At 25.9% G+C, this 17,710-nt stretch overlaps 2 protein-coding genes across 11 annotated transcripts; one reads left to right on the forward strand and one right to left on the reverse strand.

Annotated features, from left to right (window-relative positions):
* The first annotated feature begins 8,504 nt into the window (after positions 1-8,504).
* LOC108002879 (uncharacterized) lies at positions 8,505-15,189 on the forward strand. 10 transcript variants are annotated; one of them, XM_017064843.3, is made up of 18 exons: positions 8,509-8,791; positions 8,867-9,083; positions 9,575-9,692; positions 9,772-9,911; positions 10,014-10,112; positions 10,197-10,310; positions 10,489-10,857; positions 10,928-11,257; positions 11,331-11,573; positions 11,672-11,801; positions 11,883-12,023; positions 12,109-12,538; positions 13,332-13,445; positions 13,531-13,788; positions 13,879-14,053; positions 14,157-14,339; positions 14,418-14,534; positions 14,607-15,189. In XM_017064843.3, exons 2-18 carry the CDS (start codon positions 8,934-8,936, stop codon positions 14,754-14,756), a joined length of 3,261 nt encoding a protein of 1,086 aa, XP_016920332.1. In that variant the 5' UTR covers positions 8,509-8,791; positions 8,867-8,933; the 3' UTR covers positions 14,757-15,189. The 10 variants fall into 10 exon arrangements, with proteins under 10 accessions (XP_016920334.1, XP_016920332.1, XP_028524994.1 ...); XM_028669193.2 differs by having other exon boundaries at positions 14,623-15,189; XM_062071305.1 differs by having other exon boundaries at positions 9,581-9,692.
* Positions 15,066-17,196, reverse strand: LOC108002881 (uncharacterized). Its single transcript, XM_017064852.3, has 2 exons — positions 16,181-17,196; positions 15,066-15,527 (listed from the first exon to the last, which is right to left on the reverse strand). Exons 1-2 carry the CDS (start codon positions 16,581-16,583, stop codon positions 15,208-15,210), a joined length of 723 nt encoding a protein of 240 aa, XP_016920341.1. The 5' UTR covers positions 16,584-17,196; the 3' UTR covers positions 15,066-15,207.
* Between the last annotated feature and the right edge of the window lie 514 nt (positions 17,197-17,710).

The raw sequence follows: 17,710 nt of genomic DNA on the forward strand, positions 1-17,710 counted from the left end.
TCTAACTTCTTATTAATATAGTTGGCATAACTTTTGGATCAGATCCCAAATCAACAATGCGTTTTCTTCTGCGGTATGCGATAATATAGCAAATACTTAAAATTACACAAATATATTTTGAAAACGAAACGAGCATAAAAGATGATTACGATCAAGTAGTAAAATATAATAGTTCTTGACGAACGAAATCCACAATGATGCAATGCCTTCGATGTTAAAAATATCTACATAATACAAACATGTATATTTTAAATTTTAAACTGTCTCTAAAGAACCATATTTCCATAATTCTGATTTATGTCAAAATTTATTTACTGATTATATTAATCATTTGAAATAAAAAAAAAAAAATATTTTGGAACGTAATAAAAATTAATATAATCATGATTAATTTGATTATTTTTTAAAAATATTTTCTGACTTTAAAAATGTTTGTACATAAACTTTGTACCGATAGCAAATATTGATGTCTTGGGTGTGTACAAATGCATCACTGTTAGGTTTTGCGATAATTAACAGTCATACGATAATTTACATTTGTATGAGTGTAGTTAGTCTAGCAGCAATACGATTATTAGTGAATCAATAAAAACCTATTAAAAGAAAAATAATTCCAATAATAATGGAATAACACTAAAAGAAGAATTTTTCTTACAAAAAGAAGTAAAACGAGAAAAAAAAAAATATTTAAAAATTCATGTAAAATTAATTTTTGAATATTGATTTTCCTTAATCATTATTATATTCTAAATAATTTTATATTATATGATATTTTTTATTTATAAAAGAATATATCTTAAAATAATATTCACATACTAGTATCCAATTACTCACTACTTTTAATCGAGTAGGCCAAGGTGGTTTTCTGACGGTCGTTCTTCGACCGCGTTCACGAATTTCAGCCTTCGAAATTTTGTATCACGTTTTACCAGGCCTTTGCTAACGTGTGCATGTAAAAATAATTTATTTCATCTAATTTTTGTTACAACATACACTTTGTTGTAATTTTAAGCGAAACTGTTAATGATTCATCGATACTTTATCTTATCTATTATATTAGCAAAGCACTTCGATACATTATACAAAAAAATTAACGCAATTTAAGTTTAACGGAAAAAAATATATATAACAAGATTCTCATCCATGTAATGAATCTCTACGTCAAAAGTTTCAATTTCGTCACGGTCACTTATTCAACTAAGATTCAGTAGTAAACTCTATTCTCTAGCCAGACAAGTTGTAAAACAGATATCGCAATTCTTCTGCAGCAGAATAAAATATCGAAACAACTCGAGAAATAAATTCACCACCAATAAATTGCGTTTATTACATCAAATAACGTATAGATATATAATCACTTCATTTTTTAAAGCTGTTCTTTTATTTTTAAGTTGTTACGAAGAAAGTGATTGGTTCAAAGCTGATTTCGAAGACTACGCTATCTATAATATATCGATGAAAAAAACACCTTCTCAATAGCGCATTGTAGCAAATACTGTATATAAAATACGTTTATACTTGTGAAATCCTCTATTACATAAGAATTCGATTCTTTCTTGAACAATTAATCATTACCACGATAAAAATCATTCAATTTTTTTTTATAAAACATAAATATTATTAATGCTATTATTGATCAAAATCTATAAAAGATATAAAAAAAAACAATTTTTTGATAATGTTATTGATTATCAAAAACCACGCAAATAATCGTTTATAGAAAATAAAATTTTTTAGAGTTGTCATCAATGCAGTTCGAATATTTGCAACGAAAAAAATAAGAATCGATCAATAAAACGTTCTAATTTTTCTAATCTAATTTTTCTAAACTGATTTTATTAATTCATACATAATAGATTTTTAAAAATTATAATATACGAATGGCATATAAACTGCGATAAAAAAAGAAAAAATAATTGTATAATTTTATTTATACTACTACGAATGCAAATTTCAACGATGACAAATTGCCTACGTCAAATAATCAAAACACTTGAAATTTATATCTAATCAAAATTAATGCAATCATAATGCAACATATTATCTAATTAAACGTGAAATAAAATTTTCGAAAAAAAAAAATTAAAAAAATATAACAATCGATGAAACCGTATACGTGAAACAGTACACATGAAACCATAAACGTAATAAGAAAATTTGTACATTTTTCAAAGAACGATCAAGTTCTCAGAAAAATATTTTCTTAGTATGGCCAGTTGTCATAAAATCCTTATTTCAGATAAGAATCTCGTCTGACAAAATGCACTACTACACATTATAAAATTTTACGCTGATAAGTTTTAAATGTTCACTTCATATGCTTTTATTTCCCGCATCTAATCTATTTCACATGAAGATAATTCAATATTTTATTATGATAATCTCTATCTTTTACTTAAAATTTAAAAAATATATTTCGTTAATTCAATTTTTATCACGTTTAGAAATCTTTAAAAACAATTGAAACAATATTTTTAAGTTACAATAAGTATCACGAACCAATAAAATACGTATCGAAGCACTGTTCTTCGAAATAACCAATCGCTGAATACCACAAGCTAGATAACGGTAATAAATTCGTGATTAGTTTAACAAGGACGTTGTATGCGATAAAATATTGTCAAATATATGCAACGCGCGTTTATTGTCCATTAACTTTTCCATTTTTCTCGATGTCCCTAAGACTAGTACGCGTACACGTGTACTACTTCGTCTCCCTTCCTGAACGCGGGTTTCCATGTCGACGGGACGACGTACACTATTACCTGACAGACGTGTCGGCTCTCGTCTCTCCCAGATATAAACCGCCTACGATCTTCTGCGCGTGCCATTTACTTGCTAAGAATTAGTCATCATTCGATCGCCAAATTAAGACAATAAAATCATGTTTTAATTATGTATTATTGTATTTTTACTAAATTTTAAGTTAAAAAGTTAATAAAATCAATCGAATTATTCTGATATGTACATGAAAATTATTGGAAGTTTTACAAATAGATTAGAAAATAATTTCTATTGTGTAGCAGCTTCAGGAAGTGAATTTACGTCAAACTACTATTGTTATTGTTCACGCGTATTTTCATATTTTAATTAATATGTATTGATGAACAATTAGATAGAATGAATAAATAGATCTTTGTATCACGATACTATAAAAATTGAGTTGGTAATATAAAAGGCTTGAAAAAAGTTTTTGTTGCATATCAGAACGATAAGAAATAAACCTAAAGATTCATATCATGTTCACTACTGTTTATTTCATTTAAAATGAATTGATGAATATCTACTAAAATATTTAGCGATATATTAAAGTTTCTTCTATAGAATGCATTAATAAATATAAAAAAAATATTATTTACTAATATAAATATAAAACAATAAGATGAATATAAAAATAAATTCTCAATTGATTGACAAATTGATTGAACTTATACACTCTTGCTTAAAGAAATAAATAAAAAGATATTTAATAATCTTTAAAATTAAAATAGTTAACACACGATTATCTATAATATTTAAATTAAAACACATATATTAGCATATTAAATTTTTAGTAAATAAATACTATACAAAATGTAACATAATACAAAACGATTTTCCGACTGTAATACTACGCTATAGTTATAATAAATTAGATCAAGAATTCTCTTTGAGAAGTTTTTTGATTTCTTCTAAAAAATTTCTAATTTCTTACATTACACTGTTAATATTTTCATTGAACGTATAAGAAATGACATATATTTTAAAAATCGATTTTCCAATACGAATATGGAGATGTTTCATTAAATTATACTTTGTAAGGGGTAAGTATACTTTGTACATTTAAAGAATGTGCCTTGATATTCGAAATCGTCCTTCACTCGCAACCTATATTCCAGATTAAATATCCTATCTGTTTCGCACGGTCAACACCGCATCCACATTTATCACATTCTATGCAATATGCACAGTTGTCACTGTGTTATTACCACTCTATTTATTCTGCAACTACACATTTGTATTATTATCATTGATAAAATGCAAAAATTATATGAACACGAAACATTTGTCAAAGAAAAGAAACGTATATAACACAAAGTAGCCATATTGCTATTAATTAATTAATAAAAAATTATAAAAAAAACATAATTATGCGGTTAAAATAATAGAAATGAATCGATCGAAAGGTTATTGAATAATTAAATTTCATCGATTCGAATATAATTACATAATATAGAGTTTGGAAGTTACAAATAATAAGAAACATAATCGATTCTTATCCTGTTATTGCCAAGAATCGCCCTTTAGCGGAAATGGATTGCTGAGACTCGCAAAGGACATTACACTTTTAACCTATCCATGAAAATGTTAATCCACCGGAGTGTTTTTATTTCTATCGATTTTCAAGCTACATACAATATACAATTATATACATAAAATGTTTCATTTTTTCGTTTATTACCGTATTCGGTGACTACAATTTGCCATTATTTACACCAATGACGCACCCACATATATTAAATTACACAGAAAATTCCATATATAAATAAATGCATCGAGAAAAATTATATCGACCTATAATTACGATCTATAATATGATAGAAAAGAAAATATATTTAATCATGCAAAAATTTCAACATTTTTTAGAATCTATTTGCAGCAAAGTATAAATACCGAGGAAAACTTACTAAACAACCATATAGATGATGAAAAAGATTGCGTGATTTCTATAATTAGTACATAGGCGCAATAATAATTTTTTGAAACGGAAATAAAAGCGAAAAAAAATAATCGAGGGAATGGTGTAACAAGGAGCGGCTCTTTCTATTGGTTCGTCCAATGGGTGCGTATACATAGTTATATGTAAGTCTGTTTATTTATGAGGTTAGCTTTCGTGTTTGCGATCCGTACGACGTTGATGCCGAACTATAGAATATACACATTATGCCACACCCTATTCAAAACGAGATTCTAGTATATTTTTCTTATCAATAAATCGGAAAATAAATTAAAAAAAAAAAACGAAAATATAACATAACCGATAAAAAAAACGATTTTTTTTATTAGTTTATATAGAAGCATCGTGCACGAATGATTCGCGTGCAGATGGAACAACGAAGTCAAACCCTAGTAGTTTTTAATATTTTATGTTACAATCAGAGAATCTTATTAATCTTATTTTGAATATAACATTTAGATATCGAAAATAAAATCAAAATAATATATTATAATGTTATGGAATCGTTTGTCAAAAATTTATTACATTTATTAAATTTATGAATTTTTTTGACAATTTTTCTTACTATTTAATGAGAAGTTCTAATTAACAAAGATCAATATTTAAGATCATGAAAATTTTTCTATTTCTTTATGTTACAACGTGATAAATTGGTCTAAATAAATATTTCTTTAATACTATATTTAAGATAAAGATAATTAATAAAGATAAAGATAACGTCTAACATGTTAATTATAATATTACAAAATATCGTATTATGAAAATATTATTGCAAAAATTCGATTGAATATTCGTTTATCGGCAAATACAATGTTAGAAACATTTTAGCGCTAGTGAATTGCATTTTAATCACGCATGTAGGCAATCTTCCAAATCACGTTTTTGTAATTGGCACTGGCTGAATTTTGGTTGTCAACGTGATCATGTATCTACAAACTGTTCTGAAACAGGTTGGCTTTGGAAACATCTGTTTCGTACACGTGATCGAAATGATATTCCTTCCATTACGAATATCGAGCTACCTGTTGATGTAGACGCAGATTTCAAATTGATATTGAAAATGAAATTGAATCTCGAATTAAAATTATCTCTATTCTAAATAGCATTATTTTGAACATGTATATTTAATAAATAAATCGATAAAAATAAAAAAAATTGTATTAATTTAATTCAAAAGGTTCAGATTTTCTTTCAAACTTTTTTCAAAAAAGTTTATCATATGATCAGATTCATTTAAACATTATCCAATAGGAAATAATTTTACAATCGGAAATGGAATTTTTGGCAACTAGTTTTTTATGAGACTGACATGGATTTGTGAAAAACCATTCTTCTCAAAAATAACCCTATGAAATTGGGACGAACGAAATGAAAAGCTGGCTGATGTTCAGCGACATATGCAATTCATATGAAAGAAAATTTGTTCCGCGTTTCATAGAGTAAACAAAATGCACGCGTTGATAGACTGTCGAAATAAACTAGTACAAGAATAATATTTCAATAATTAAAAAATCTAGCTATAAAAAATATTTTATACATTGTTTTATACATAAGAAAAAATATGAAAATCAATTAAAGATATATTTAACGAAATCAATGACATTTTGATGATTTAAAAGCAGAGAGAAAGAAATGCAGTTAGATGATAGAACCTAGTATTCAGGTAGTATTAACAGGCTAACCGCATACTATTGATCATTTGCGAAATTATAGCAAGGCCATTAGTCCATATTGTTGAATGAAAGAAATAAAACCTATCGACTTTTCATATAATGGAATACAAGTATAGTATATATACCGGGTGTCGCGCGATAGTTGTTATCGTCATGCAATTGTTTCATGAGCATACACGTGTAATGCAAACAAGAGCAAGTGCATAAAGATGTTGTACAGTTAGGTTAGGTCACCTAAATCGATGCATTATGCAACAAGTAGTCAAACAGAAGTGCAATGTTCAACCTATTCGCGTGAAAATTCCATAAATATAGTTATGTATATATCAAATTTATTAATATTGTCGATGATGTCGATATACATAAAGAAAAATAATTGGAAAAATAATTTTTATTGTTTTTTATTGTGAATAACTGTTTCGTCCTTGTGTAATCATTTATTTTAATTAGAGATGATGCGTGTACTTATTACATTGATATTACACGCGTAATATCGAGTTAAGATTTCAATTTGAATTAAATATAATTACATTTCCAGTTTAAATCACATTTCATCAATGATAGATTTCTAACATGTTCACTATTTTATTTGAAAACAGAAGAAAAATAATATTATATGATAAATTGATATGATTATATTATTTCAATATTAATATAATTATATTCAGAAATAAATAAATTCATAACTGAATAAAACAAATTATATATAAATTTTTTCAATAATTCTTATTTTCTCAACTATACAATAAAAAAGTTGAATGAAAATGTAATGTTTTAAATAGAATATTAACATAAATTAAAATTGAATATTAAATTTATATAATATAAAATATATAAATAAAAAATATATATAGGTATATAAATAATTCATATTATATTTCTATTATATACATAATAATAAATTTCATAAAATTTGTAAATATTATCCATTTATAATGCATTTGTATTGTAATTATAGTTTATTCTCTACAATAAATTGTTGTAACATTTACAATTACAATATAACCTCTAATGTTATATACATTTCAGAATAAGAGAATAAAATATTTATACTTACAGGTACTGAGCCGTATGTCCGTATCAACTATGCTGTCATATGCATGTTGCCAGCTTGTCAGCATTTCACAGCGTTAGAAGATAAATCCAAGCAAACTCCAAGGAAATTACACAGCATGCACTAACACACGATTTATAACCACTAGTATATTCGTTTCGCACCCAGGAAATGTGGTACAAAAGAAAACGTCTTACATTTAACCTTAATAAAAACATACGATATCCAACTAAAGTTAACAGATTATCAGTGTCAATATAATGGATCCTGTCTAATGGATGCTTACTTTTAATCTTTGACTTTTTCTTTCTTTTTGAAACGTTTCAGAAATCTGCACGAATTCGTAGCTCGAAAGCAATACTTCGAAAAAATGCTAGCCGCATATGCGACACTATCGAAATCTACGTCGTCTGTCATAGGCGCTGCCTAGATTCTAAGGACTAGAAGTAAAACACGTAGAAGTAAAGTACATGTGATGGAATCGGTTATTTATTATTAACCCCCAGGCCATGGGCGCGAAACAACGTCCCTCTACGAGTATCATGGCGCCATGCGCTCAGAATAATTACATTTTCGTTGTTAGATGTCGTTATATGTCAGTGCAAGCGCTCTCTATGATAATAAAAATATCTAGCAACTAAATATTAATATATCGGTATTTTAAATTTAATAGAAATATTTTTTAAATTTAAATATTAACTAATATTAATAAATTATAAATTTTGTACTTATTAAATATTAAGATTTTAATTTTAATAAATTTTATCATTTTTAAAAGTAAGATGTAATAAAATACAATTTTATGAAAATTATTAATAAATAATATTTCATATAATATTTCATATAATATTTCATATATATCAAAAGAATAATATATTTTTTTAATCAATATTTGTCGTAAATATTAATATTTATTTTAAAATATATTATGTATATAAATTAAAAAAAAAATTAATTCAATATACTATATTACTATAAAAACATTATTTTCATATAAACAATTTTTAAACAATAAATCTAAGCGCTAGATTTTGTTAATGCAATTTATATTTACTAGACATGTCAAAGAAGTATTTAAAAATGGCCGCATCTACGAAGTAACTACGAGTGATTTTGAAATTATAATCGATATATTCTTAAAATCATCGTAGTAAATACGTCAATGGCCTAATTTATTTATAGTATCTAATTCTTTTTATTAGCCTGCCAAGTATTTTGACGCAAGAGCCTTGTGAATACTAATTCATACTTTTACATTTCCGCCTTGTCGAGACGGTTTCTGAGTCAGTCGTGCATTATTTATTTGAAATGCATCTTTTCGCACAATCGGCTCTATAATACTTGCAGGTAATTGACACTTTTTTTCTTATATAAAATCTTGTTTTTTAAAAGCCGCATCACAATTAAAATTGTGCAACAAAGTTAACTGTGAACAGCCAACAACCAGAAAGATACATTTTCAAGAGTGTAAGAATTTTGTGCAAAGAATATGTCGCCCGGTGTTAACGATGGTTCACGCAGCACAGGCACACTCCCAAAAAGCAATAGAAGAAATGATAGAAATAGAGAACGATCTGCTGCTAATCAATTTGCAATCCGTTCTGCTTATCATGGATATGCACAGCATTCTAACAATTTGGTAAACTAATATAAAAATATGAATGATAATTTTTATTTTTAATGTTAATTTATTTTATATTAATAATATTTTATATTAAAACATTTATTAAAAAATAAAAAATTAAAGATAAGTTTTAATAAAGTTAAATAATTTTGTTATAATTTAATTATAATATAGTAACATATTTCTATTTAAAATCTTAAAAAATATTCTATTGTTAAATAATATTCAGTATCAAATTTTATTATAGATTAAATATAATATATTAAATTAACTGTAACTTGAACTTTTCAAATGAAAACTTTGTACAGCAATCTGTATATAGTAGTTTAAAAGATAATCTATTAATAGATAGCTGAATAGTGGGGAAGTTCTCTCTAAGAATACATATCCAGATACAATTCTATCTTGAGACAGTAGAGTTTTAGTATTTCACTCATCATTTCTAAAAAATACAAATAATTATTTATATATCTAATTGATTTTCTTTTTTATAAATTATATGTAAGTATCAGTTGGATTGGAAACCAGTTGTGGAACAGGAACATTCAAGGATAACAAAGAATAGTAACACAAGATCAGTTTTTTCAGCACTATCTAGTTCTTATCAAGATATACCTGAATTTGGTATATATTAAATTATTTTTATATTTTAATTTTTATAAAGTTAATAATAGTGTTAATAACTAAAAAATTATTATTTTAGTATCATTTAGTAGTCGACAACCATATAATTATAGTGCAGAAGAATATTCACATTGGCAGAAGATGGTTCCACCAATTGATTCTCAAACTCAATCTCCTCCAAGACTTCAAGGAACAAAACCATCAAATGTTGATAAAATGGTAATGTAGTCTTTAATATTTGATTTATAATTTTATTTATTTAATTTTTTCATTTTATTTAAATTAATAATTTATTATTTTTATTTAATGTTTGTTTTGCAGCCTGATAGAAGTCAAGTAGAATCACGTTTAAATCAAATTAGAGATTATATCAGAGTTACATCAACTATGATGGATTCATTGAATCAATCCAGTGATCCTGTAAGTATAAATATTAGTCATAATATAATATTTTCTTTTTTTTTATAAGTTGAATATTTTTCTTTCTATATAATTGTACTATAGCGTGCACAAGCCCAAAATGAGAAGTTGAGTAGAATGGTAGAGGATCTTCATGACAGTGAAAGAAAACTAACTAAACTCTTGGAACAATATCAAAATCATGGAATATTTTGTGAGGTTAATAAACTTCAAGAATTATTATTTACTAAACTATAAAAGCTGTATACATAAAATTTTTATGCATGCTTCTTTAATTTGAAATTTATAAATCATATTTTATGTTTATTAATTTTATGCATTTACATTATTTTTTAACGAGAGAATTAATAATAATTTTAAATTATTTATCTTTTAGAATGGTGAAAATAATAGAGAGGAAATAGAAGAAAATGATGTAAGTAGGGAAATGGAGCTACGTAAGAAAATGGAGGAATCTCAAAGAAAACTTGCACAATTACAAGAACATCAAGCTAGTTTAGTTGGAATGCAATTGCGTGTTAGAGAAAGATTAAATGAAGCACGTCAAGCTCAACAAGCTCTTTTACAACAAGAAAATCAAAATTCAATTGGTTCAGCACTACCATTACCTATGAATATTGAACAACTTGAATCTGAAACAGCTGCATTAAGAGGAAAATTGGCTCAACTTCAAACAAAGAAAAAAAATATGGATCATCTTGTAGCAGAATTACAAGCTGTAGAGATGTCTGATAGAGGCAGTTGTGTCAGTACATTTTTTTTTATTAATTTTATTCAGTTGAGTGATACATATAGTTATGTTTTTTTATATTTAGAGTTCTGAAGGAATTATCCAAGGAAAATCTTCAAGAAGAAATTCTTCAAGAAATTTTGGAAAAGACAAAGCTGCTGAATTAGAAGCTATGAAAGCACAACTTGCTCATTTAAAGTCATTAATGGAAGAAGCAACAAAAGTACGTGAATGTCTCGATTCTAATTCGGATCGTGAAATAGACGTAGATGCAAATGGTGAAACATCTGGTATGGATGGAAATGAAGATGAAAATGGAACAAATATTTCATTTGAACGTCAAAGTGATACTGACGAAACAAATCATGAAAAGATCAGAAATACTGGAGACAGGCCAACTGTTGAAGAAATTCAAGTATAAATATAAATTAAAACTATATATTATATTGTTATATTTCTATAAATTAATAAATAAAAACTTTTTACAGGCTGTTACCCGAGAACTTCGAGAACAATCAGCTTTATTACAAACTACTAGGGCAGAATTACAACGAATAAAGCAACCCTTATCAGCAATGCATTCTAATTCTACATCTGTATTTTCGACTTCAACTCCTCCTCCATCACTTACAGCATCAACTGGCTCTGATAAAAAGCAAAGTAATACTTGTAACTATGAAATTCAATCTGCTCAGGAAAAAAGACGTCAAATCGATGATATTATGCGAAAAGTATTTATTTTAAATTTTACGTATTTATTTTAAATTTTTATATATAAAAAATAATATTCAATATTTATTTTATTATTTATATTTTTATTAAAAAATAGGAATCATCTCAAATAAATGTCAATCGAGATATAGGAGGAGCAAATGATTTAAGTAGTCATAGAAGTTCTAGTTCACATATTAGTCATATAGGTACTCCTGCTAATGTTTGGCCACCTTCGGCAACAATGGGTAATTAAAATATAAGAATATTTATAGATATTTATAGATATATTTAATATCTATTAATTAAAGTTATATTTTGATATGCAGGTGGATCTAATGATCAAAGTGTAGATGGCGTATCTTCGGAAAATTTAATGGATATTGGACCTCAAACGACGGCGATTGAAAATGGATTCAGTGGAAATTGGTGGACATATCCACCACCTCCGTTAAGTCAATTACAACATGGTAAGATATATTTGATAAATAAATATATATAAATTCTATTATTCAATATTTATACAATATAATAACTTTCAAATATATTTTATAGGCTCAGCAGAGTATTATCGACAACTTTTATTAGGTTCTCAAGCGCAACAACTTCAAATGATGGGTACTACGATACAACAATGTTGTCAACTATTATGGTCTCAACAACGAGAATTACAAGCTATGCGTGCAGCTATTACTCAATTACAATCTCACTTGAGACAAACACAATTACAACAGCGAAACAATAGCGAAAATAACGATGAATATTCTAATTTAAGTCGCAATATTCATCATCTTGGTGAAACATTAGATTCTGCATTACCACCAAGTTCATCTTTGCCAAATCTAGTATCGTTACCAAATTCTTCTCCTGCATTATCTCATATTGCTACAACATCTTCTGTTAATTCTCAACATCAGCAACAACAATTGAATAATCAAGTTCCTCCTGGGAATAGAGCAAACAACTACTGGGATAATTTCAGAAGGTAATAATATGTACATGTATATGTTATGATGACATGAATTTTATTATTATTTGTCTTAGTGCAGTAGAAATGTTATTGTTATTGAAACAATTAATATAAATTACATCATTAAATCGAGATTTTTAAGCATGTAATCATTTAGTACAAAGATGTATTTGATAAAATTTCAAAATATTTATTTTATGATTTATGGAGTTCAAATTTATATAATTTTTCTTTTTCTCTATGTGAAATTATTTGATGTTTTCTTTTCAATTTAATATCATTAAAAAAATAATTTTTTTTATGACTGTAGGTAATTTTATATTCAGATCTTGTGCATATTCATCTCCCATCTTTGTATAAATCTAATGTATCATTACATAAAGTAATAAACTTCACGATCTATCTCTGCACTTTTTTTTATTGTATTTCTTACTTATTACTACCCTCGTTTAAAATATATCACAAAAAATCAATATTAATTTGATTACCCAATCTGTAAACCAAAGATTAGTAAATAAGAATGAGGATAGTATATTGGTACGTAAATTATGGGTACGTAATATATGTTTGAGAATTATATAATAAAATATTTTAACTAACAATAAATATTCAATATAATAATCATAACTATTTTTCTGTGATATCTGTTGTGTTTTCCCTTATCTTTTTAAAGTATATACTCAAAATTATTGTTTTTTTGTCATTTTAATAATATCATATATTTTATTTTTTCAAGCATGGTATGAATAGTTTGAATAAAATTTTGTATTTGACTTGATAAATATATATTTTTTTACTATATTTTCAGTTATTCCAGACAAAATTTACTTTCTGGAAATATAAAAACAATGACTGATACTATTTCTGGGCCCATTGCAAATACATCTGGAAATACTATATCAAGTGTTAATACTTCTCTTATGTACGTATATGTAATTATATAAATTTCTAACAACTATTTTATCTCTAAAAACTAAATGTAAATTTTAACATATTGTTAACAAAAGGAAGGATAAACGTAATCGAGATCAAGGAACTGATAATATACCTTTACCTGCCTTAAGTGTAGCAGAAACGCAATATTCCTCAAATTTGCAACTACAGTCTAACTTGCAGCAACAAGAACGAGAAAATACCGTTATGCGTAGTAATATCTTAACAAATGAAGTATCTCAACAACAAGTTGATAATCTTTGGGAAGATACACATTCATCATTTCGATTACCATCTGTAATAAATGATGATAATCCATTTCAAAATTTAAGGTATATTTTTTTGAATTATTTTTTATCAAGAAAAAAAATTAAAAAAAAAATATATAACGAAATTAAATTTTTATAAAATTTATTATGTAGTTCTGAAATGAAAGAAGTATTAAGTTCACTCATACATGTGAATAAAAACCGGCCCGATTATCTTGTTATTATATTAAGAGAAATCAAAGCCATAAGCGAAGATCATAGATTGCGACCTCGTTTATGGAGATCATTGCGTGCTTTACAAGATACACAATCTTTAAGTAATCCATTGGTTTGTATATTTATAACATATATTTATATAATCAAATATTAATATAAATTAATATATATCCTCTTGATAGTTTTATAATATATTTATATATATATTTTTAAAGAATGAAACAACTGATCAAACTGCCAGTGAAAGTTGTCAATCTAGTGATGAAGATTCCGAGGTAGATGTAGTATTAGGTATGGGAACAGAAAATCATTCTATAACAGAATTATTTGTATCATCTCAAGCAGGAACTTCATCTCCTACAGCACATATACCTTTAATAGATCATTTAGATATGCCAGTAAGTATTATTATGAACATAATATATTTTTAAATATTTAAAGAAAACAAAAATTTATATTTTTCGTATATTTTATAGGGAACATCTTCAGCTGATTCTGCAAGTGTTCTACCTTTAACATCTATTAAACCAGGTTACAATGAAGATCTGGCAGAAGCAGATCAGTCAAGACCCGAATCTTCTGGTAATCAACAGGTATTTTAAACATATTTTAAAGTTATTTGATTAAATAAAATAAAATATGTGCAAAATATATGAATTATATAGCTTCCTGACAATGAAGAAGAAAATGAAGGTCAAGGTGAAATAGTAGGTCATACTGAATCTGCACAAGCAAGATTTAGTGGTGAAGGAGACTTAGAAAGTTTAGCTGCTAAAGCTGAAGATGAAAGGAATGAAGATAATGCAATATTTTGATATTGAATTACATTAAAAACTATCTTTAGTTGTATACATAATCATTGAATACATACTATAAGATTAATACATACCTTTTTTAATTATATATAATATATTATAATGCTATCAAGAGCATATTTTATAATACTGATTGAAATTATAATTTCTTTTGTAAATTGTTTACTTATTTATATACTAATTTAAATACTTGTCAATATTAATAATTCAAATACAAAAATATGAAATATATGATATAATTTTTTTATTTATAATGTGTATTATTAGGTTGTAAGGTCTAAGGCTCTTTTTAGAAAAAAAAAATATATATATATATATATGTATATAAGTATTTATTTTTGATTATACATATACTAGAATGTAGTGACATGTATAAGTGCATAAGAATGTATGTTTTGTGATACAAATAAAAAAAGAATATAAACATTAAAAATAATTATCTATATTCTATTTAAAATTCTGTGCAGTCATTATTATCTAATTGCAAACGATAAAACTGATATATTGAACATCCATGTGTTTCAAATAACATATTTTCATATTCAACAATATTTTCAAGTGATTTATGACTATCATTGAATAACAATTCCTCACAATTTGAATTATTTAAATTAATATGACTTTCTGTTGTCCAGTTATTATTTTTAATCACAGATTGTTGCACATTATTATCAATAATATTTACTTGAAATGCTTCTGATTCACAAGATGTAATGGTTGAGCCATAGTCCTTTGTACTTGTGTCTTCATGTACATGGTCCTTACCACCGCCTCTGAAAGGAAACCCATTGCCTTAACTCTTAATTTAACCGAATACCTCCTATACCATTTATTGTTTTCAGCAAATTATATCCTTACCATGAAAAAAAGACCAAACTTACTAAGTGTCATTAGTTTATGAAAAAATATAAGCATCCATGCTTTCCATTGCATACCATTATCCATGGTACAGAAGATGACAGGATGCATTAAGCTTCAAAATAAATTTAATGCCAGGATCGGATGAAAATCTCTGTGATCACATGTAAATATACAACTCTTTTCCCCCCATAGGAAGGAAAACTGAATATTCATATATTTTAATATTTATCATTAGCGATATACTAACAGAATTGAAGCAACAATAAATAAATTTCACAACGATATCCAAATTTAATATTCGAAAAATATTTTTACTATTACTATACTTAAATATTACGTACTTTTCATAATAAATATTTTCCGTGGTTAAAAATTTCCCGCTTAAAAATAAGAAAGGAACAAACAACGACCTCTAACAAGATCTATTTAAAGTATATACGAATATAAATTAATGAAACCGCGCTTTTGTATAACGTATTATAATAAATTGATAATCGTAATATTCTTATTAAATCTTTACCTTAAAAAAATATAAAAAAATAGAATTATAAATTTTTTCCTACCTCTTCGTAACTTTTTCAGTTGACTTGTGGGATTGAAATCGCTGTTGTGTCGCTTCCGACTTCTGCGTTGAAACATATCCGCATCATAAGTTGTTTGTTGTTGTGATTGTAATTTGTCACTAGTTTTTAACCGATTCTGTACTGTTGCTTTTAAAATTATAGAATCGTTGTTCAAATAATCAGACGTCATAGAATAATCACATCCGTCTTCATCAATTTCCATAAGTGTATCGTAAGAGCAACAATCGATTAAAGATGGTTTTGAAATTCCGATATGTTCAAGCATAACGTTATGCTGAGTTTCTTTTTTACAATGTTGTACACAACCATAATACATGTTTGACGATACGAATGATGGAGCAATGATTCTTGATTGATACATAGCATCACTTGTTATAGCCATTATTATTCTTTTTTACAAGTGGTTTTTAATACTAGAATGAATAATACAAAAATATGTTTTTATATATCACTTAATATGAACTTAATCACATAAGATTGCAAGAAAACATAAAACACTAATGGACACAATGTTCACAACTTTCCAAGAAGAGTAACGAATATTCGGGTCAGAAGCCGAATCCGCTCGAGTAATGAATCGGCAATTTTCGGCTTTTCTCGCCCGATTTAGTTAGTTTCTTTAAATCCCCACCAATTTATTTTCAACAATCGACCTATATATGAAAATTTATATTGCTTATGTCAGAATCTGACTCAAGTTCTTAAAACAATTTCTGAATAACAAATTTATTTTTAATTTGATTTCCAGATATTTAAAATAGAATCATAATATTTCTATAATTAATTGCTGTTAATATTGCCTAATAATATCGTCGATATTATGATTCAATATAATATATATAATGAATCTTTGAAAATATATTAGAGATAAATTTTAGATATAAATTTTTGATATAAATTTTTATTTAATTAAAAATATCAATTATTTTTTTATTATTTAAACATAATTTAAATTTTATCTAACACATACACACACATATATACACACACACACATATTATATGCTACGAAATATGCTACGAAGTATAATCATAGATAAAACATACTATAGAGTTACCATCTTATAAAACCTTATATTTCTTGTTTTGAAATCCATAAAAATCATTATATTAAATATGTTCTATACAACTTATAATGATAAATATAGGAATTACATTTAATGTATCGAAGTTAAAGAATAAATAAAACGGAAATAAAAATGTCGTTTTTGTTATATTGTTATATATATATATATGTAATATAATATAATTATATGCTATATATAATATAATATAAAACATATAATATAAAACGAGATACAAAATAAATTTAATAAATATATTTCTTTTGTTTGAATGAATTTTTTTTATCCCATGTTTCAAAAATACTAAAATTTTTTGTCAATTTAATATTATTCTCAATGTTGCTTTAAATATTCGTATTAGTATATATTAAAATGTATTATATTTAGAAAAGTAATGTTTTATACATATTCTATACATTGCAAAACTCAGAAAATTATATATACAT

Source organism: Apis cerana, linkage group LG2, assembly GCF_029169275.1.
Source record: "Apis cerana isolate GH-2021 linkage group LG2, AcerK_1.0, whole genome shotgun sequence".
NCBI lineage: Eukaryota > Metazoa > Arthropoda > Insecta > Hymenoptera > Apidae > Apis > Apis cerana.

Bases quoted from the DNA above. Each gene is read 5' to 3' on its own strand.
- LOC108002879 (XM_017064845.3), top strand. From the start codon at position 8,934: ATGTCGCCCGGTGTTAACGATGGTTCACGCAGCACAGGCACACTCCCA. The intron at 12,539-13,331 runs GTAATAATATGT...CTATATTTTCAG, and splicing joins TACTGGGATAATTTCAGAAG to TTATTCCAGACAAAATTTAC. The intron at 14,054-14,156 runs GTTTGTATATTT...ATATTTTTAAAG, and splicing joins AATCTTTAAGTAATCCATTG to AATGAAACAACTGATCAAAC.
- LOC108002881 (XM_017064852.3), bottom strand. From the start codon at position 16,583: ATGGCTATAACAAGTGATGCTATGTATCAATCAAGAATCATTGCTCCA. The intron at 15,528-16,180 runs GTAGGAAAAAAT...TTCCTTTCAGAG, and splicing joins ACTGAAAAAGTTACGAAGAG to GCGGTGGTAAGGACCATGTA.